At 39.1% G+C, this 23,051-nt stretch overlaps 1 protein-coding gene across 1 annotated transcript; it reads left to right on the forward strand.

The window, feature by feature from the left end:
* The first annotated feature begins 142 nt into the window (after positions 1–142).
* LOC117306976 (importin-9-like) lies at positions 143–21,686 on the forward strand. The gene is made up of 24 exons (XM_033791580.1): positions 143–225; positions 1,689–1,868; positions 2,372–2,433; positions 3,366–3,452; positions 4,018–4,219; positions 4,723–4,907; positions 5,117–5,236; positions 5,541–5,700; positions 7,105–7,256; positions 8,145–8,243; positions 8,744–8,853; positions 9,413–9,552; positions 10,273–10,351; positions 10,865–11,093; positions 11,702–11,780; positions 12,819–12,967; positions 13,796–13,924; positions 14,326–14,601; positions 16,013–16,179; positions 16,838–16,971; positions 17,525–17,652; positions 18,095–18,224; positions 19,187–19,275; positions 19,841–21,686. Exons 2-24 carry the CDS (start codon positions 1,730–1,732, stop codon positions 19,955–19,957), a joined length of 3,162 nt encoding a protein of 1,053 aa, XP_033647471.1. The 5' UTR covers positions 143–225; positions 1,689–1,729; the 3' UTR covers positions 19,958–21,686.
* Positions 21,687–23,051: the final 1,365 nt, after the last annotated feature.

The following is a 23,051-nucleotide window of genomic DNA, read 5'->3' on the forward strand; positions in this document are numbered from 1 at the left end:
TACATTCGCCAGGCACCGGCAGCCACGTAGACGGTGTACATGTGTCAAAAGTGGAGAAATCACTTCCGGGTCATTTGAGTTTATCAACTCTTTTGACCTGCGGTATTGACCTCACTGTCTGTGGTTTCCGGTTAGATGGTGAACCCGAATGGCGCGCTAGCTGTGTGAAGTTTCTTGTTCAGAGCAGTGCAGTTTAGCCGGCTGAAACAAAGTTTTATCAAAGAGGTAAATGTAGAGTTGTGCTTCACATTGTTTATACATAATAAGATCTGAGTGTAGTTCGTTATATTAGTTTGTAAATATGTTCTTGTTTTCTAAAAACTAATCAGCAACAACTTTATTGAGCATCGATCGAGTCTCCTCTGCATGCCTGGCTCTGGAGTGTTCGGCGCTGTCTGTGTCTGCTGGCTGTGATTATCATGTGCGCCATATATTGAGTCTAAGTCGAGCTACGAATATAAAATATATAAACTGATTGTGAGATCATGGAGGTATGCTGAGATACACTGCTCACGGTGACGGTGACGGTGTCATGACCAGATGACTGCATCAGTGTCTGTGTCAATGTCACTGTCACTGAGTCAGTCATCAGTGTCACTGTCACCAGGTCACTGACTACAGTACAGTATTTAAGTAAAGTAAAACAGTAAAAACAACCATAATTTTTCCTCCACGCTGACAGTGCTTTGCCTGACTGATGTATCGTTAATCTGAATTAAATATCTTCTGTTCTGCTCGTCATAATAAAATGTCAGTGGAACACGTATTGCATCTAAACTACTAGACTACAGAATTGCCCAACTGCTTGGCCCTGTCCTGCCCCCAACATCATAAATAGGTCGCTCCAAACAAGCTTGTCCGCTCAGTCTTTTTAGTTGTATTGCCCCAAACTTTAAAATAGAATGCAAGTTGTTCTGGAAATTGCTAGCCAGCCTAACTGCCAGTTTAGTCTATTCATTGACAAACGCATGCCTTTTTCTTAAAGAAACATTAAGCTTGCAGGTAGAATTATACATTATTATTAAACTCTTTTGTTTGTTTAGATGATCTTCCCGCCAAGGGAACTCGGAGCAAGAGGTGTTGACTCTAACTGGGAAGAGGCAGTGTGGTTTTGAAGTTTAGAACAGTACACTCCGCTCGTTTTCAGGAGACATGCAGACTTTACTGTTTGAGAAATGTAGAGAACAACTGGCTCTTCTTACTTAGACTTGGAGCCAACACTTCCACCCAAAAAGTTTTATAAATGCATACCAACTATATAGTTTTTTTATTTAGGCTTATAACTCCTATGGTTGGGAGGGGAGGGGGATGGGGTCAAGCATAATGACCGAGGAAATGCCTAATGAGATGAGTTTGTTACTTTTTAAATTAATTTTTTTAACTTAACATTCACAAGAAAGATTCCCTAAAAGTAATATAAGCCAGTAGAGCCTAAAGCCTCATCAGGAATATGCAAAGACTTGCAAAGGGCGGACGTGGGTTCGAATTCCACCCGAGTTTTATACCTGTGGTTCTTTTCACAGAGCTGGGGAAAGTACTGATTGTAGATTTGTACAGTGTTACACACAACGTCGTATATATATGGGTGAAACCAAAATTATTTTTTATCCCCAATGCAAATTTCCACCTATTAAAAAGAGGAGTATGGTTGATAATTGATTGTATTTTTATTTTATTTTTTATTTCAGGAGAATCTTATTATTTCAGCGTAATTTCACGGCAGAGTAGGATGGCTGGCTTCAACGGAGGCGATGTGAGTCGCTCGCTGCGAGACGCTCTCTATGACAGCTTGACAGCAATTCTTTCACCTCAACAAGATGTTCGGAATCTAGGAGAGGAGCAGCTGAAGGTCCTCGAGGTCACAGAAGGTGAGGGTCAGATCAGTGCCCAATTTCATCGAGCTGCTTTTAAAAGCAGAAAATATTGCTTTACAATTGTCTGCTTACCAGAAATGAGCAGATTACCAGTCACAAATTGTACATGTGGCATGGTGGTTTAGCTGGTAACCTTATTCTGGTAAGCATAACTTTGTTGTGCTTAGCTACTTTTTGTGCTTAAGCAGCTCTATGACCTTGGGCATAGGTCAAAACTCAACTCATTTGGGGGTATTAATCCACGGTTAGCCAATCTCTGGGATCAGGTTTTCTCAGTGGTTTCTTTCCAGCTGCCTTTACCTCTGGTGGACTCGGGTTCAAATCCCACCTTGGCCTAATTCATTAATAAAATATGAAGTAGAAAAAAACCTCATTCATTTTCATGGCCTTTTATTAAACAAGAACCTTTTTTCCCTGATTTTAAAATTGTGTAAAACCTAAGACTGACTGAATTGTATTCATGGAAATCATTTGAATTGTGGCCTTTTCTCCTTCAGAGTTTGGAGTACATCTGGCTCAGCTGACACTTGATCCTAACGGTGCTTTGGCAATCAGACAGGTAGGTGATTTTCATCTTTCTATTCCTACTCTTTTTATGTATGAGAAGTCCACCACCTATGTTCCTGAAGGGTAGGGTAAAAAGAATTGTAAAATACTCATAAAATGAATGACCAAAAACTTACTGAGAAGCACTGCAGCTGTCGATAGTATAAAATAGTATAAAATATGTTGAGACACGTTTCCCTTCAAAGTAGTATGGTTTGGATACTTTTCATCCCAAAACGATTTAAACTGAGAAAGATTCATGCATGGATTGTTTCTCAGATTTCATTGGGTTTGTGTCTGTTCGCGTATGCAGCTGCCACATGGCGCAGTTGGTACTTGCTGTCACATCGCTAATTGTCTTGTGAAAATGCTGTTACAGTTTTCTCAGCAAGTACACAGACACTGTATTCGGATCACCCTGTATTCAGCTGAAACTTTAAAGGAACACGTTGCCTTGGATCGGTCGAGTTGGTCTTTGAAAAGCGTCCTGTAACCATTTGTTATAAAATTGATATGGTTAGAAAGATGTTGTAAAAGTAGAATACAATGATCTACACAAATATGCCTCGAAATTGCGTGGTTTTCTTTTTACCTCGTCGACTAACCCGGTCGACCATTTATGGGAGTCAATTTTTTGACTCCCATAAATGGCCGACCGTTATAGTTCGCGACGTAAAATGAAAACCGTGCAATTTTGAGTGATACTTGTGTGGATCATTATATTCTACTTTTAAAACATATTTCTAACCATGTGCATTTTATAACAAACGGTTTCAAACGATTTTTATAAACCAACTCATCCAATCCAAGGCAACGTGTTCCTTTAACATCTGACTTTTATAATACTACCTCTAAATAGTAGGCATTATGTTGACAAGAACCAATGATCTTAACGTGACAAAGGTACTCTATTTAACATGCAGACTTTCTTGTTCTTTTGTACAGCTTGCGTCACTTATTTTGAAGCAGTATGTTGAAGCCCATTGGAACAAAGAATCGGAAAAGTTTAACCCGCCAGTTACCACAGATGAGGTAATCATTGACAGTTATGTCATGACACTTATGTCTTACATTTTTTCATTTTTTTTTTTTTTACGTCTTTAATTTTTTAAAAACTCTGATCATCACCCAGCTCTGCTTTCCATGGAGGTCCTCAGTACAAAAATACACAATCAAATTTGTTAAACTCTCCTCATTTTGTTACAAGAAAAAACATACAAAGATTCTTTGTATGTTTAACTTCAAACATAAGTAACAGGGGGAACAGAAGGAAAACACACGAAGCTGAAACCTCATCTCATTTTACTCTGAACAGTTTAAGTGCATTCAATAATGATTGAAGCTTTTCATGGTGTGGAAAATGAGAAGGTGATATCTAGTTAACTTGCGGGTACAACCATGTGTGAATCTTTTTTGGCAGGCGTGTGGCTCTGGAAAAACACCACTGTGGTCTTGGCTTTTCAGACAGTATACTCAGGAGAAAATGTTGACTTTAGCCCCTGTAGTTAGCATTTTGAAAAGACAGGGTATCTTTTTTGTAAAATGTACAGACAGAAGTGTAATTGTTTCCGTGAAACATGTCAAACATTATATGTAGGCCAAGACAGAAATCCGCAAGATGCTACCAGTGGGACTGCGTGAGTCAATCAGTAAGGTTCGCTCTAGTGTGGCGTACGCCATCTCTGCTATTGCATCATGGGATTGGCCAGAGTCGTGGCCGGAGCTTCTGACGGAGCTGATGGACTTGATCACCAGTGGAAACGGTGACGCCGTCCATGGTGCAATGAGAGTACTTACAGGTAGGACTAAAACAAGTCTAATGTTGTAGAGCTGCTGCGGCAGGAAAGTATGCTCTTAAATTTTGTGTTCTAAGCAAAAACTAGCAGGGACCCAGTGAAAATGTGTATACGTTACATGCTGTTTTGGCTGGTAATTTGTTAGTGTGCAACCATCTTTTTATGTGTAAGCGATGTTCGCGTGTGTGTAATGTGGGTGTGGAAGTTCGATAATTGCTTTGTAAAACGCATGCGCAGTAGACTGTTTGCGACAGTCTGCATTGCATTCGTATTGTCCCTGTGCGTGACTGATGCCCATACCCTGTGCGTAAATACTTGGCTTGCCCTTTGGCAAGTACCAAACATAGCACCTAGGACAGGATGGTAAATGGAACAGTGAGAATTCGGCTCTCGATCATGAAAATATGTATGAGTTAAAGTAATACAAGATGTTAGTGAACTAGGAGAGTGGCACTGGAAAATTGTTTAATCTAAACTTCCTTTTGGTGCATTTTTTATCTTTGAAGAATTCACAAGAGAGGTAACCGATGTTCAGATGCCACACGTAGCCCCCGTCATTCTCCCAGAAATGTATCGCATCTTTGTCCAGGCCGACATGTACAGTATACGGACCAGAGGCAGAGCGGTTGAGATCTTTAATGAATGCGCTAATATTATCTACAACATCATGAGCATCAGTGATGCAACAAAGGTGATTAGTACGTTGACGATGTTTATTTTTTAGGGTGGGGTGTCATGTCATGAGTGGAGCATCGAATTCAAGTTCTGGTGATTAAGTCATCGGAGTGTGGGTTCGAATCCCGGTCATGGCACTTGTGTAATTGAGCACGATGCGTTACTATTATTGCAATCAGAATGTGTAATTATGAAAACAGTTTTTAAATGTTTCTTCTGTTTTAGGATGCTGCCAAATCTCTCCTGTTTCCAGTTCTACCAAAGTTTACAGAAGCGTTTGCTCATGCACTAAATGTTCCTTATGGAGCAACATCCGACTGCGGACTCAAAATGGAAGTCATCAAGGTATGGACAAAATCTTAAAGAATTTTCCCCATCTTGTAAATATCTTTGCTCGGGGATGAAAGTTGGAAGCCATACAGGGGTGATCAACCTGTGACTGCTGCTATATACGCAGCTCTAAATATCATGCATGACGTCATAATAAAAAATTTTACCATCTTACCAAAAATTAGGCTGTAGGCCCGCTGAGCAAGGAACCTATTTCATCGGAAGACCATTTTTCTAATCTTGCTATAGAGAAAATGAATTCAGATTTCATTTGATTCACTTCTTCCTGTTTTATTTGTTTATCTTTTGGTCCATGCAGGCTCTGACGACACTGATTAAGTTCTTCCCAAGTTACATGAGTAAATGGATGGGTCAGATCTTACCTACCATATGGACAATGTTAACGGAGTGTGCAACCATCTATGTAGCGACATGTGTGAATGATTCAGAAGAGATCGATAATCCAGTGGACTCCGATGGTATGTTGTGTTGACACCTAAATGTACCCAAAAACCTGAATGTAGCCCCAACCCAGCACCTTAATATACCTAGATAACTGTATGTAGCCCAGGATCTGAGTTTAGCCCCGAGTCAGCACCTAAATGTACACAAAAACCTGAATGAAGCGCAGGATCTGAGTTAGCCCTAACCCAGCACCTAAATATACCCAGATATGACTGAATGTAGCCTGGGATTTAAGTTTAGTTTTAGTCATGCAACACCTAAATATACCTAGATACCTGAATGTAGCCTGGGATCTGAGTTTAGTTCGAGTCATGCAGCACCTAAATATACCTAGATACCTGAATGTAGCCTGGGATTTGAGTTTAGCTCCATGTCAGCACCTTAATATACCTAGATACCTGAATGTAGCCTGGGATCTGAGTTAGCCTCAACCCAGCACCTAAATATACCTAGATACCTGAATGTAGCCTGGGATCTGAGTTTAGCTCCATGTCAGCACCTAAATATACCTAGATGACTGAATGTAGCCTGGGATCTGAGTTTAGCTCCATGTCAGCACCTAAATATACCTACATGTAGATACCTGAATGTAGCCTGGGATCTGAGTTTAGCTCCATGTCAGCACCTAAATATACCTAGATACCTGAATGTAGCCTGGGATCTGAGTTAGCCCCAACCCAGCACCTTAATATACCTAGATGACTGAATGTACATGTAGCCTGGGATTTGAGTTTAGTTCGAGTCATGCAGCACCTAAATATACCTAGATACCTGAATGTAGCTTGGGATTTGAGTTTAGCTCCATGTCAGCACCTAAATGGACCCATATACCTGTAGCTCGAGATCTGAATGTAGCCCGGTATCTGAGTTTAGCCCCAATCTAGCACCTAAATGTATCCCAAATGTAAGCTTCAACCCAGCACCTAAATATACCCAGATGCCTAAATGTAGCTCAGGATCTGAGTGTAGCCCCAACTCAGCACCTAAAACGTACCCAGATACCTAAATGTTGTTTGGGTTTGAGTGAAGCCCAAACAACCCAGTTGGTAAATGAAGCCCAAATCTAAATATAGCACCAAGTCTTTACCTACAAATGTAGCCCAAACACAGTACCTAAATGTAGCTACCAAAATGAGGCCCAAACCTCTTTGTTGCTCAAAACCAGGGATGGATTTCATAAAGAGCCTAGGAGATACTAAAAAAGGCATGGCTAGTCCTAAGTTTGGACGAGCAACTCATCCTAAGTCGAGATAAGACAAGTTTTAACTCTTTGTGGAATCCACCCCTGTACCTACAAATGCAGCTACAACCCGGTACCTAGGTTAAGCTTAGGATCCAAATGTAGCCTCATCAAATAGGGCCCTGTTGTGTCCAGCCGAAGTGACCTGATGTCATGTTTCTTGTTGTTTTTGTTACAGGGGAGGTATTGGGCTTTGAGAATCTGGTCTTCAAAATCTTTGAGTTTGTCACAGCTATGATCGAGACGTCTAAATTCCGAAGTTTGGTGAAGAAGAACAGTAGCCTGTTGATGTATTACTTGGTGATGTACATGGAGATTACGGAAGAGCAGGTTTGACCATTAACCATGAAGCATGTTGGCCAGAGCACTAGGTCATGCTGCGTTTTAAAGCCATTGGACACTTTCGGTAAACAGTATTGTCCAAGGCCCACACTTCGTGTATCACAACTTATATATAAAATAACAAACCTGTGAAAATTTATTCTCAATCAGTCATCGGAGTCGGGAGAAAATAACGGGAAAACCCACCCTTGTTTCCGCACGTTTTGCCGTGTCATGACATGTGTTTGAAATAAATCCGTAATTCTCGTATCGAGAACGTAATTCTCGTATCGAGAATTGATATTGTTTTAATGTTTTTTCAAAAAACTAAAGCAATTTATGGAATAATATTACAGAGAAGTCTTTCACCATTACCTTCAGTAAACCCTGTAAATTATTTGTAAATCTGTGAACTTTTAATTTTTTTTCTGTACCGAAAGTGTCCAATGGCTTTGAGCCATGTCAGGGCATCCGTGTTTGTTACAGACCTATGTAAAAAAAGCTTGAGATTTTGTTACGACTGTTGCTCAGATTTGTGCTTTTTGTTCTTTCTGTGAGGTAAAATTTATAAACTGAATGCATGATCAATCAATGAACTTGCATACTTTTGTGCGCTTATCAGTTTCAACTCGAGTGTAATTTCTATGAAAAATGTATTCATTCTACAGTTATGCTCAAGCCTCAATCATGTCTGCGTCAAGGAGGTTTCTAAAAAATTAAGCATGTGGGATTAACAGCTAGCATTCCAGTTAACATTCATAGCTCTATGTTATTAACTTACATTTATACGTAAGTTAACAGTTCTACACTAAACCAGATTGCTAACGAGTGTACTGTTCAAGTAGATTTAGGACAAATCTCATTCCTTTTTGATGGGTGTCTCTTGCTACTTTTCAGGTCAAGCAATGGACAGAGAATCCCAATCAGTTTGTAGTTGACGAAGACGATGATTCTTATTCCTACAATGTCCGCATCTCAGCCCAAGATCTCCTCCTGGTAAGACTGTATGGCTTCGGTCAGTATTGTAATTAGCTGACCTTCAAGACCATTGTGTCTGTTTTTGTCTTGGAAGTCTGTATTTTCACTAGTAAATAGGGATGCTTTTCATCAGTAAAATTGCCAGCCAGATCACTTTGACTTGTTCGCAGGTGTTTTCCAAAAGAGGAGGGCAACTCTTACCAAACTACTGACTGCTTACACAACCTCTGTGTTTTAACCGGCATTTGGCCAGTGTTAGAAGAGAACCATGGGAAAATATTTGTTTGCAAGGACACAAGCTAAGCTGGGATTCAATCCCACACTTTGTAAATGACAAAATTTGCGGTGACCACTTTTCCAAAACACTCAACATAGCTGTATCAAGCTTAATCCTAACAAGAGTAATTGTTTATGAAACAGATACAAAATTGTCATAAGTACAATTCATTGTTCACATTTTTTTTTTTTGGTAATTTGTTAAAGTTTGAATGCCATGAGTTTGTTTCATTTCTCTACAGTCCCTCGCTGGTGAGTTCCCTCAGGAGAGTGCTGTTGGTATCGTTCAAGCTGCTATGAAACATCTACACGATGCAGATCAGAACATCGACACACCAGCAGGAGCAAATTGGTAAGAATCTGTCCCTAAAGTCAAGAATCTTGCATGTCTCTAGCTTCACAGAAACCGGCAGGCCTCGTCATTGACTTAAAAAACAACGTTTGTGTTTCCTGCAATCTAACCGACTCTGTTCACAAACCTGCTGACTATAAAATTTGCTACCAATAATTTGAAAAAAGTTTCCTGACAGACGTTTTTTTTTTTACTACTATACTAACGGAACTCTAGACTATTTTATCAAATCTGATTGCATTCGAGAATCTCTTTGGAAATATTTGTTTGTTTAACTTTGACTGTTTGATTTTAAACTTTTAAAAGAAGCTTCATGAGAGCTTGTTTTAAACCTGGAACCTCCGAATTAACGTACTGATGCTCTATTAACTATGCCATCTTGCCCTCATGTTGGCGGTCTCTATAGAGCCCTAACATAATGACATCACAAGCCCAATACAGTGCCCTCACTACGGTCATTTCATGACCATTTCTTGACCTCACACTGATGGCGGCCAATGCATGAGGTCTATACATCTTTGATTGATTTATTACTTGATATTGTTGATTATTTGTGCAGGTGGAAAGTTCATGAATCGTGCATGCTAGCGTTAGGTTCCATCAAGTCACTCATCATTGACAGGACGGCCAGCGGGAAGTTGACCTTTGACATGAACTCCTTCCTGACCAACATTGTACTCAGTGACCTCAACAAACCAGGTACAAATGAGGAACTCACTCCGTGGTAGTGAAGTTTATAACGAGAAGTCCCCTCGATCCATTAAAGCTAAACTAGTAGTCCCGGCTGATTTTCTACCTTCTGCCCAGTTAATAAGCAGGGCAGTTCTTTTCCGAACTGAGAATTATCCTGAATTCCGAAAACCTACTACGCGATAGTAGAATATAAAGCAAGACAAGTTCTCAAAAGAACATAATTTACCTGGCAAGTAGAAACACACATGGGGGTGGGGCTAATCATCGCAGCTAAGAGCTGAATTGCGAAGGACGCGGCTACAACGTGTTCAAGAAGCAGGCATGCAAGGGCGCATTTAGCTGCCAGCCACATCAACCCATTATGACCACGGAGCACAGCCAAGATCGAAAGTGTTTGATTTTTCCCGAGGGAGGAAAACCGGATGGTCTGGAAAACCCTCGTAGCACAGCAGAGAACAAACTCACAACTCAGCTCACATATGGCCCTGGCCGGGAATCGAACCGCGGTCACCTTGGTGAGAGGCGAGCGCTTTACGCACAAGCCAACCGTGCCACCAACACGTGGTGTTACCGCAAACCAAAATGGCGGAAAGTTTGTCTAGCAGCTGGGTATTTTGAGCAAGAGTGATCCTTGACCCTGTAATAAGCAGTTTCTATTTTATATCATAATTTTCAATGATAATTTAAACTCTTTTTATATATGTGGTATTCTCTTTTATTTGACAGTCTCGCCATTTTTACTTGGACGGGCGCTGTGGGCAGCCAGTAGATTTTCATTAGCCATGTCTCCAGATTTAATTCAAAGGTTGGTCATGAGGCAATTCTAAAAGCAAATTTAAGGAGAATGTTTTTCCAAAAATATTTGGGGGTTTTTGCCGATCGAAATCAGCAACATTATCAGTGGCTGTGAAGAACAAGAAACCAGTGCACCTGACGTTCTTGTCACAAATATTTGGGGAGTCAATAATTCCGTGTTTTGTTACAGGGGAATGCTCTCTTTAGGTGATGAAACATAGTTTCATTTCGAATTTTACATACCATTTTGTTCACAGAATTTGGGAAAAATCCGAGTCTACAGTGCATACATACAATGGTGTTAGGGTAAAACTTAGGAATTCGAATGGCCTCTAGCTACCGGGCAATCTCGGTGGTCTATTTGGTATGACACTGCTCTAGACTTGCAAGGGTCGTGGGTTCGAATCTCACCATAGTAATATGCCTGTTATGTTTGTGGAGAATGGCATATGAACCGTAACAATATAAAAATAGACTTTCTTTGATGATTTGGGTAATCCTCCCTCCATTTATTTCCTGGTAGATTTTTAGTGTTTACAGTCAAGGGTCTCGAGGCAACCCAACCCCCTGCGATAAGAATATCAGCAGTGCGAGCTATCTATGGTTTCTGTGAGCATCTTAAGACGTCAGGAAGCACACAGATCATCGTGCCTTACCTTCCGGAGATCATGGAGGGATTGATTCAACTAGCGACGCAGTTTAACAATGACGTACTCTCACTAGTACTAGAGTGTGTTTGTGTTGTACTTACGGTAAGTACGATATTGTTATTTTATTAATGATAGTAATAATATTGTACATTTATATGTCACACATATTCCTTATGAATGCCTCAGGCGCATACAAGAAATCCTGACTATGAAACAAATAAGTAACTAATTAAATGGTAAGGCCACCAGGGCCCAGTTTCATGGCTCTGCTTACCGCTGAACTCTGACCCGTGAAATACGACCTCGCGTCCGCAAGCGTCGCTTCTTTGCTTACAGTAAGCAGAGCCATGAAATTGGGCCCTGTTGATGTACGAAGGCCAACTCTTCAATGAACGAATTGTTTGATATGCTGTTGCAAACTGCTCACCAACATAATTGACCTGGGGGTCGATTTCCTAACTTAGGACTAGTCCTAGGAGTAATAAAAAACTTAAGGCTAGTAGTAGTCTTAACTCTTTGTGAAAACCACCTCTGTGTTGTGAATGTAAAACCTGGATTTTTTTTTTTTACATCGAAGCGTCTTTCTAAAACCCTACATGACAACACAAAAAAAACGGTTATTTTTGTAACTTTCTAACAGAACCTTTGTATGTTGTTTTCAGAACTGCACACTGATTTGTATTTTGCTGAATATTCTTTTTCCGCTACAGATAGATGACGCCTTTACAGTACAATATGAAAGTAAAATTGCACCACTCACGATAGCCCTATTCTTAAAATATAATCAAGGTGAGAAAGATGAATATTTTTCATTGTAAGTTTGTATATACTCGGCGCCTTGAGTACCTTGTTTGGTAGATACGTGCGCTATACAAGACTTCAATATTATTATATTTTTGCGTCTGCTAGAGCACGTTGTTTAAGAATCTTTTCCCAAAGTTAGACTTGAATAATTTCTATAATTATTATTTTCATAGATTTCTAGTATTGAAACCAAGGATGCCTCTTACGGGTTGTATACCTTTTGTAGATCAAATTTTTGGCCATGACATGAATCCATACTCACTGTGAATAAAGATGTATGTTATATAATTTAAATGCAAAAAATACTTAATGGCCTGACGTTTCTACCCTAGCAGAGTCTTTCTCCCTACTTAAACGAACAGTCTCTCTGTGGTTGCCTAGTGCCTCTATGCCCTGTAAAATCATGTCAGAAATGGAGTGATTAGGAAGATTGAAGTGATTTCCTATAGGTGTATCCAGCTTTTGGGTCTTGACTGTAGATCTGTGGCCGTAGAAACACCTCTTGGGTGTAGTTCTTGTTTCACCTATGTATTGAACACCACAGACTCTGCAAGATATGAGATAAATGAGATTAGTGGTGGTGCAGGTGATATGACCCCTTGGCTTATGGGTGGTACTGCCGGTGTTGTTGGTGAAGGAGTTAGATTCCCTGACGTGTTGTCTACAGACGATGCATTATATAATTAAAGTTTCAGCTTCATAAGATAAGTCGTCAAGGTTTGAGGAAAAATGTAAAAATGTTAACACTGAGCAATGTTTTCAGGAGAGTCGCCTAAATACCTTCTACATGCTAAATTAATGTTCGTCTTGTGAGATGAAAATTACTTTCTTGACATTGTTGTACTCATTTCTCAAAAGCTACTGCACCTCAGCACGTAACATTTTAAGGAAAGCTTTCTACCATTATCATCTTCAACACGTGAAGGTTTAATGTAAATCTGTGGACATTGTGTTTTGTGTAGTTCACAAAAGTACCCAAACCCTCCAATATAAATCAATTTTGAATTTCTGTTATAATTTCAGATCCAGCCACGACGTCACTGGTGGAAGAGATTTTCCGAGAGCTATGCAGTAGACGAGGGTGTCAGGACTCATTGCATGCAAGGTTACTGCCTACCCTTGTCAGTATACTTGTTGCTCCAGTTGAGAAAGTGCCCATCGGCTTACAGTCGGTAAGTAGGATAACTTTGTGGAGTTTCAGTTTATAATTATTTTGTTTTTTCTTGGATACTTTTCTACTGGAACTGGATACTTTTGGTAATTACTCAAAATAATTGTTAGCATAATCATAGTGGCTTTCTATGAAGTTTCAAATCTGTCATTCCACATCACTGGGCCATTTATTTCATGCCAAAAACCATCTCAGCTTTATTGGGAGTCTCCGGTCTGTGGTAAAAAGCTCATTTCTCTGCAAATAATTTTTAGCATAAAAACTCACTTGGTAACAAGCAGTGGAGACCTTTAAATAGTGTAAAACAATGTGAATAGGCCTCCTCTGAAGTAATGTAGTTTTTTAGAAAGAGGTAATTTCTCACTCAAATTATAAGGTACTTCAGGCTTGATGCCTTTTTTTACGCATCTGAAAGCATACACAATTGTGCAACAAGGGTGTTTTTTCTTTCATTATTCTCTGGCAACTTCGATGACCAATTGAGTCCAAATTTACACAGATTTGTTATTTTATGCATGTGGTCTTAAAGGCAGTGGATACTATCGTGACTATTGGTAATTACTGAAGTGATGTAGTTTTTGAGAAAGAAGTAACTTTCCATGAATTTGATTTTGAGACCTCTAATTTTCACAGGTTTGTTATTTTATGCATATGTTGAGATACACCAAGTAAGAAGACTGGTCTTTGACAATTACCAATAGTGTGCACTGCCTTTAAAAGCATTTTAAATTTTGTCACATTTTCATTACTATAGAGCACCTCTGTTTTGTTTTAAATGTAACTAATTTACTGTAAAAGCTAAATCGTCCACTATGTGTTTACTTCACAGACGACGCTGGATATTTTAACAGTGGTCGTTCGGAATAGTTCGGTCCCTTTGTCTGACACACTCATCAACAATGCCTTCCCATCTGTAGCACATTGCACACTAAAGACCGATGACAATGCAACAATGCAGGTAAACAGTTTAACAGTTAAATGCAGGTAAAGAGTTAGATTATAAAATTAAAAAAATTACAGGAATCATTGATTATTCAACCGATAATAACAATGGCGATGACTAGGGTGAGATTTGAACTAACGACCGTTGCAATTCTGGAGCAGCGTCTTACCAAGTAGACCATTGAGATTGCCCGGTAGCTAGAGGCAGTTTGAATCTCAGTTTTGACTTGTAATGTGCACATAATACAAATAATAATTAATAATAAATCTTATAAAGCGCCTAGAAAAAATTATTCACTGCGCTGTATGATTAATGGAAAATTAATGGTACTTGGGTGTTTTATAATAACATGAGTGATTTGGCTAAAATTTAGTTGAGGAACTGTTTTTCTGTTTGTGAAAATATCCCATTTGCAGAGTGGTGGTGAGTGCCTTCGTGCATACGTTGCCGTCGCCTACAACCAAATCGCCTCATGGCAGGATGCAGAGGGTCGTAGCGGTCTAAAGTACGCCATCGAGGTCGTCACACGGCTACTCAACCCGTCAACATCGGAGTTCACCGCGGCCTTTGTTGGAAGACTGGTTGCGATACTCATCACGAAGGCCGGCAGCGCTCTGGGGGATAACTCTGATATGATCTTGAGGGCGGTGTTGAGTAAAATGCAGCAGGCTGAGACGTTGAGTGTTACGCAGGTGAGCAGGGTTGGAATTGAGGGGGTGGGGATCTACAAGATCACAGGGCTTGTTGCTGAAAATGTTTACTGGACTGAACTCATGTTACAAGACCGGATTCAAAATTATGAAAAAGTTCTGACCCAGTTTAACTTGCTTTTCTGTAAACTGTTCTTATTTGAAACAGCGATAAGACATATAAGAGAAGATTGATCTCATTTGTCTTTATGGGTATTAAAATGTTTGGGTATTTTTTGTACGGCACAAAAGTCCTCAGATTTACATTAAACTTACATGGTTTAAAGATAATTATGGTAAAAGGCAGGGTCCCTTAAAATATTACTTGCTGAGGTGTGGTAGTTTTTGAGAAATGAGTAAAACAATTTCACAAAAATAGTTTTTGTCTCAGAAGACGAAATTTTGTTTAGTATGTACAACGGATTTACGCAGCGTTCCTGTGCAAACCTTGCCCTATGATTTTCACTTTTTCTCAAAAGTGGACGACTAATGAAGCTGAAATTTCTACGGGTGAGTGGGGATCATGTCATGGCCAAAAGCATGATCTACAAAAGGTATCAAAGGTATCAGTCTCCTGACGATGACTAGAGCAAGCTAGTTGAAACGTTGAGACCAATTCAAGAACTGACTCCGCTGTAGTACAGTTAATTACGATCCTATAAGCTCAAGTATTAGTCCCAGTCTATTTCTATACCATCTGCCATGGTAATAGTCAATAAGTAGGACAGTTCTTTTCAGAGCTGAGAAATCTCCCGAACACCCGAACAATCTACTCCGCAATAGTAGAATCAAAGCAAAACAGTTCTCTAAGAACTAACTCTACCTGGCAAGTAGACACACACACACACACGATGTTACCGCAAACCAAATAAATAACGTATCAAAACCATTTAAGTATACCTCATTGTACCTTTACTCAGTAGAATTGAAAGGTATTTTATCAGACTTGAAGGGTGTATGTATGTACTTTTTGTAGGACTAAAATACAATGTCCACAGATTTACACTAAACTTACACAGTTTGAAGATAATGATAGTAGAAAGCTTCCCTGAAAATATTACGTGCTGAGGTGCTGTAGTTTTTGGGAAATGAGTAAAACAATGTCATGAAAACAGGGTTTGAAGATAGTGATAGTAAAAAGCTTCCCTTCAAATATTACGTACTGAGGTGCTGTAGTTTTTGAGAAATGAGTAAAACAATGTCATGAAAATTATTTTCAGCTTTTATAATTGAATTTTCATGACATTGTTTTACTCATTTCTCAAAAACTACAGCACCTCAGTACGTAATATTTGAAGGGAAGCTTTTTACTATCACTATCTTCAAACCCTGTAAGTTTAATGTAAATCTATGGACATATTGAAAAAGTACCCAAATCCCTTTAAAGTAAACTTTGTTGTCAATTTTCTTTCAGTCTCTTTTGATGGTCTTTGCACATCTTATGCACAGTTGCATGGAGGACGTGCTAGAGTTCCTAAGCAGTGTCCCTGGTCCTACTGGCAAACCTGCGCTAGAATTTGTATTAACCGACTGGGTCACGAGGCAGAATATGTTCTATGGCGCATATGACAGCAAAGTCAGGTAAGAACTTTGTCTTGCAGTGGTTAGTTTTAAAGAAAGAAGTAAAGTGAAATTTGAATGTTATCATTCACAGATATATTATTAGGTTTGATTGGCGAAAGGAATTAAAATTGACAAGGAGAGGTTGAACAAATATCAAGTTGTCAGAATTATTTGTCCAATCCAATATTAAGTAGGATTTGGAACTTTGCATGGTGGAAAGTTTCTGAGCACAACAAAATTATGCTTACCAGATTAAGGTTATTATTTTACATCTGCAAATCATAAATGTTATCCTGCTTAGTTTTGCTTTGCAGAAACATAAGTAGGATTTGAAACTTTGCATGGTGGAAATACGCTATAGCAAGGTTTGCGTTAACACCATGTAATGACTATCTCTAATGAGTTGGGGTGGTTCTGAAAAGAACCGTTGGTTTCAACTCGACCAAGAACCGTTGGTTTCAACTCGACCAACGGTTCTTTTCAGAACCACCCCAACTCATTAGAGGTAGTCATTACATGGTGTTACCGCAAACCTTTCTATATAGCAGAAACATGTTTAGCAATAGTTTTTGTTGTACAGCAATATGGAATTGAGCCCAGGTTGCAGACCTCAGACCTCTTGCCTTTTTTACGTGGTCGATTTGTTTAACTCGAAACCTGTTTTTGTTTGTTGTAGTATAACGGCGTTGAGTAAACTCCTACAGCACATGATCAATAAACCAGATCAACGATTAGAAGGAATTATCGTCAAAGGAGACCAAATCTTCAATCCAGCAGAGGGGATACGGACAAGATCGAAAGCAGCCCAATGTAAGATTCAATTACTGTTTCAAATATAATAAGAGTAATAAATAATAAGGGAATCAAATCCCACCAGGGTCAGTATTGGTGCTGTAGCGAGACAAATTTTAGTGGTGGGCTCTGAATCCAATTTAGTCCACCAAGGGAGAGCGGTGTAACTAAATTATTCACGTGTAGATAATGGGCCATCATGGCTGAAGTGCAATCTGGGAGAAATCTGTGCTGGGCAGCACAGTGTATTTTACTCAGAGTGCTGGGCAGGCCTGCCTGGCACTGCCCACCGTGGCTACAACGCTGGTCAGTAGATTGAGTTTTCAGTCCCTACTTTATGCTATGGGTTTTCCCTGGAATAATTCTCTGTGGGTTTTCTCTCAAATCTAAAACTGAAACTTCCTTCCTTCTCTTGGCTAGTACAGTATTTAAGTTCCCTTTTCTGAGAATCCTTGGATTCACAAACAAAACAAATAAATAGTCAATAAGTTTACTTTCATCCCCCATGCCCTCTCAACCTTTGACATTATCGTGAAGATGTTTGAGCCTTTCTCTTTCTTTCTTGCGACAGCACCGGAGCAATGGACCAGTATTCCTCTTCAAGTGAAGATCTATAAGTTATTATTAAATGAGCTACTCAATGCAATGGAGAGCAACGTCTCGCAGCAAGCATCGGCTGGAGGAGAGGATCTTGAAGAGGTTAATTGCTTTGTCAAGTCGCGACTACCCTTTTTCAACTACTTGGTTAATCGTTGCGCAATGACTACTACAAAAATAGTCAACACTACTTTTTGTGTGAACCAATCGTGTCCACAGATACACATTTAAAAACTTACATAGTTTGAAAATAATGATGATGGTAGAAAGCTTCCCTTTATAACATAACTTGCTAATGGTGCTGTAGTTTTTGAGAAATTAGTAAAACAACGTCACAAAAATATTTGTTTGTCTCAGGAGATGAAAATTATTTTAGTACTGGTAAATCTGTTGTGCGCGCTAAAATAGTTCCGTGTTTCCGCAACTCTCCTGAAATTTTATTCACATCAAATGTATCAAAACCCTATAAGACTGCCAAAACACACCAAAGGTGAACTATGAACCCAAACTGATAGTAACATTTACTTATTCTTTTTTTTGTCAGGATGATGGTTGGGAGGAAGGTGAAGATGAGGATGAATATGAAGATGATGATGATGGTGATGAGGGGCCACTGAGTGAGCAGGCTTTACTAGCTCAGCTATCTGACTACTCATCAGGTCTTATCTACCCTGGTAAAAAAACAAAAAAATCACTTCTACTTCAGAGTGTCCTAATTAAATCAGACTTTGTATCTTTGTTTAGATGATCTTCCCATCAAGCAGGTCTGGGAAATTCTCCGCTTTAAAGCGTACATCCGCTTTTTTCCTGTTTTTTTTTTTTTCCATAATTGTTTCTTTTTCCCCTTACAAACTTGGCATGCCTTTACATCAGCTTAGCAACAATAATGTACATCTAGAATAATGTGAGATAAGCCTAGTTACTGGATTAATGGGGTGCCCCAATTTGACCAGTGTAAATGTGTGCCGCACGCTCACTTGGCGTTACACGATCATTCTTACATCATGTAGTGTTTCAGCTCTTTTTTTAAGGGTCCACTCACAGGTTTGCATCAAGGGAACTCAGCAAACCCCCACAATGGGGATAAATAATCACCAAACATAGGTTTAACGTCCAGGATTGTGAATTGCACAAATCAAGAAATTGTCATTCAGTATTAACTAGACAACAATATTTATTCTAGTCATTGTGAAATCAGCGGTTAACTGGGGGATACGAACCCACAACCTTGTGATTGCAAGTCCTGCAGTCTAACCACTTGACCACAGTGACATAAAACGGTTTGTTTGGCATATTTTTATTGAAGCGCTTAAAGCTCTGCGCCCTTCTTCCAGGCACACATAGTACTTTTTTTTAGTAACAGAAGGGCATTAGCAATAAATTGGCTCCTAACGAAAATTGTGATTAATGTTGGATCTGTGTTACTAAATATTCCCTAAATACATGTTTTCCCATTCATATGCATTTCTATGCACAATAATTGCTTAGTATAAGAACTTTTCAGGAACTCCTTTTTGTGGCAGTTTCGGGTTAGAATTTTAATCAAAATATAACAACTTTAAAAATAATGTCAAAAATAGAGAGTGCTTCGTACAGGAACGTGAAATAGATTTTTATGCTTGTTCCCATGTAACAGGATTGCATGATCTTTGTGGGGATGAGGTTGATGAGGAGGAGGATGACCCAGATGCTCTGAATGATCCTATCTTTCAGCTTGATCTTCAGGTATTTATGGATTTGTTTGTCTCTCCATTTGACCATTACATCTGACCCCACTTGACCTTTATGCCTGACCCCACTTGACCTTTACATGTAAGTAGATTTATTGCGCACATGCTCAAGGGGCTTCACAGTATTTCCTGCAATCTGGGGACTGCGTTTGAATTAATGGTTTACAAGGTGCTGTGGTGCAATATGCTGCCAATCAAACCAGTAACACCTTGGCAAACCCTCTCTCTTGGCGATAAGTGCACTGTTTTTTTGTACGTGTGTTGTGTGTTGTGTTACACAACTCATGGGACCAAGGGCTTTACGTCCCATCAGAAGGATGAAGCAATGGTTAAGTTTCTTGCTTAAGGACACAAGTGTCACGACTGGGACTCGACCCCACAATCTGCTGATCAGAAACACCAAAAATCTACTTTTTAAAAAAAGTTATTTATAATCAGTTTAACTTTAAGATTATTTGAACAAAATGAGCTTTGAAGTAAAATTAGTTTGAGTGATTTTTTTTTTGTCTTCTTCAAGTAAATCATTTTTTTTTTTTTTTCGCTCCCATTTTTTTTGGCAGGCGTATCTTACTGACTTCATGCAGCAACTATCCCACCAGCCTTGCCACGGCCTCTTCACACCCCACCTAACCTACAATGAGAAACAGTTATTATCAAGCATAGGAGTGTCAGTATGAGTGGAACCAGACTATTTTATTCACGGTCAGTGAGGATGGTATAATAGAGTCGAGTGTGAAAATGGTGAATGCGTTTTTTGGATGCGAGGATAGTCGGCCGTGAGTTGCCAACTGTTAACATTGTAATGGCTCAAACAAATTCCATGAAAATGGTAGTGTGACCCGTCAACCAAGCAACCTCTAGAAATAAGTCATTTATGGCGTCGTGCTTTTAGTTGTTGGACTGAATGTAAAGGGTTCTGTTTTCATAGGCTAGGGTTTCAACGATTCTGACGCTATTCAAAGATTGCAGTAGGTTGGTGAAAATTGGTAGTGTGACCCTGTCAATCTCCAGAAATGCTATCGAGTCAAACATGGCGTCTTGCTCTAAGGTTGTTGGACTGACTCTTAAGGGCGCTGTTTTCATAGGCTTTCAACAATTGTGTTTTTATGGAATGCAAATAATATTTGACAAAGTCACTTCTGAGATTCAGTTTAATGGATCTTGATCTTGATGTCTTTTAAGAGAAGTTTAAATGCAAAAATTTGTAAAGCTTTTTTCCCTCTTCAGTCTACGTCTAATCTCGCAAGAAAGTCATCCATGAACTGTAGGCAGCAATTGTATCCACTACCTAAATTATGACATAAGTACAATTTCAGATAGATTTTAAAAGAAAACCTAGATTGAAATAAAATCCTTGTTTGTTTCTGTGCCAAAACCAAGACAACTAGTGAAATGTTAGTAATGCACTCACAAAATAATAGATTGCTTATTATTCAGTACTGAAAATGAGTGCTGAAAAAAGGCAATGCATTAAGCTTAGGGTTGGGGAGTAACAATAATAAAACTATAGGCAGAATTTAATGCGTGTTGGTCTTAGAGGAACAGCTGTTAACAGCTCGTGAAACTTTTCAGCTCTGCAGCTGATGTCCTCAGTTGAAGTTTTTCAAAAATTGAAAAACACAAGAGGAAGCCTTGCGGTACCCGGAAAACTCCCTCTTTTTTTGGCAACCCGTTGTTGCATTCCTGAAGTATGGTTTATTAAAAGTAACGATACTATTTATTTATTGTTTTGTTTTTGCTCAATTGTGTTTTTAAGTATGACGTAGGATTGTTATTAACCAAAAGGACTTCCGAACATTTCTTTTACTTTTTGTTTACTTGATGATGGCACACAATAATCCCGATTATTGTCTTTTTCGAAAAAATACTGCCATTTTGTGATGATGTTATCTCTTAATTCTAAGAGTTTAATTTTGGTTAAAAAAAATCTAAATGAGTCGAAATCGCCGCTAAAATTACAATGTTTCCTTGCAACAAGACGACATGTGAATCCCAATTGAATAAATTCACCCTTTGAATGGAGTGACTGTTGTGAAATATTAAATTGAATAAACTCTTAACGAAAACCAAAACAATGTTTTGTTTATACCTTAATATAGAAGGTAGCATTCAATAACTCCAATACTACACGCACAACTATTCTGTGAAATAGTTTTAGTAAGATGTTAGTAATTAACAGCAATTATAACACACCTCTTGCTTGTTCTGTATTCTGGGTGGCTGAAACACGATCACGTAGGATGAACTAATATAGTCCCGTGATCGTGTGCCCGTGTTTTACGAGAACTAGTTCCCGAGCGGGCACTAGTCTTAGAAAATGTGCCCGGTTACACTGCCCTCTCTTGACTTGAACCATGAACAGCAACTACAAAACTTCCTTTCTTTTCCAGATTTCTGTTCTTATTTCACATTTAAGACCGAGCTGTGTTATAAAACACATATTGACAGGCATAATTCGGTAACTAGTGTACGTCTATTTCCCCTCAGGCCTGTGAGTGACCAGAAGAGGGGCCTATTTCCCTCGGCCTTCGGCCTCTGAAAATACTAGTCGCTCTTCTGGTCACTTAAAGTCCCTCTTGGGAATAGACGTAGCCTACAAAACTCTTTGCTACGTATGACAAAACAAACTTTGCAATGGTATCTTATTTGTACTGTTTGTATAGAATTTGACTTTAAAAACACCAACTAAACTTTTCCTTTTGAGAGATTTGGTTGGAAACTATGACACCTCTATGTGTTTTTGCTTCTCTTTTGAAGCCTTCTGAAAAGGTTTTTGCTTCTCTTTTGAAGTCTTCTGAAAAGGTTTTTGCTTCTCTTTTGAAGTCTTCTGAAAAGGTTTCAGCTTCTCTTTTGAAGTCTTCTGAAAAGGTTTCAGCTTACATTAAACTACTCTCCCATTTCTTCAGACTTTTGCAAAATATCTTTAAAGGCACTTGACTCCTTTGGTAATTGTCAAAGGCCGTACTTCTCACTAGGTGTATCCCAACATGCATAAATTAACAAATCTGTGAAAATTTGGACTCAGATTTGTCATCGATGTTGCAAGAGAATAATGAAAGAAAAAACACCCTTGAGTCACAACTTTGTGTGCTTTCAGATGCCTAATAAAAGGCTTCAGGCCTGAAGTCTTTTAATATTTGAGTGAAAAATTACTTCTTTCCCAAAAGCTACGCTACTTCAGAGGGAGTAATTTCTTACAAAGTTTTATACTATCATTACGTGATGTTGCCGCAAACCTTATTCTATCGTATTTCCACCATGCAAAGTTTCAAATCCTACTCACTTCTTACCAGTTCAAATTGACAATGTTAAAAGAAAATATGGACAAGTGAAAATGCAGAGGGCCTAGTCACAAGCTAACTGATCATGATGAATAGTCACTAAGATAGTTCAGGGCAAACCCTGCTAAGGTATTTTTTTAAACCTAGTATACTGTGTTTGTTACTCAACATCGTATTCAGGATTCAGAAATTCACGATAGGGTAATTCAAATTGACTGTGAAAGTATCCAATAGGCCTTAGTGTTTCATTTTGATATACATTTGGTTTGCGGTAACACCATAGACCTTATCGCAAATACCAATGCGCAAGCGCAGACTGTTGAATGAGGTGCATTGTGGGATAGATATGGATCAAATTTTGATACCAGCAAGACCACAATGCACCTAATTCCAAGCTTTACGCGCGTGCCCCGGTATTTGCGATAAGGTCTATTGTGTGTATCTACTTGCCAGGTTGAGTTTGTTCTTAGCTAGAACTGTCAGTCCCTAC

This window comes from Asterias rubens, chromosome 2 (assembly GCF_902459465.1).
Source record: "Asterias rubens chromosome 2, eAstRub1.3, whole genome shotgun sequence".
In the NCBI taxonomy this organism is placed as follows: Eukaryota; Metazoa; Echinodermata; class Asteroidea; order Forcipulatida; family Asteriidae; genus Asterias; species Asterias rubens.

Coding starts and splice junctions, on each gene's coding strand:
- LOC117306976 (XM_033791580.1), top strand. CDS start 1,730: ATGGCTGGCTTCAACGGAGGCGATGTGAGTCGCTCGCTGCGAGACGCT. Junction 5,237..5,540: donor TCAAAATGGAAGTCATCAAG/GTATGGACAAAA, acceptor TGGTCCATGCAG/GCTCTGACGACACTGATTAA. Junction 8,854..9,412: donor ACACCAGCAGGAGCAAATTG/GTAAGAATCTGT, acceptor TTATTTGTGCAG/GTGGAAAGTTCATGAATCGT.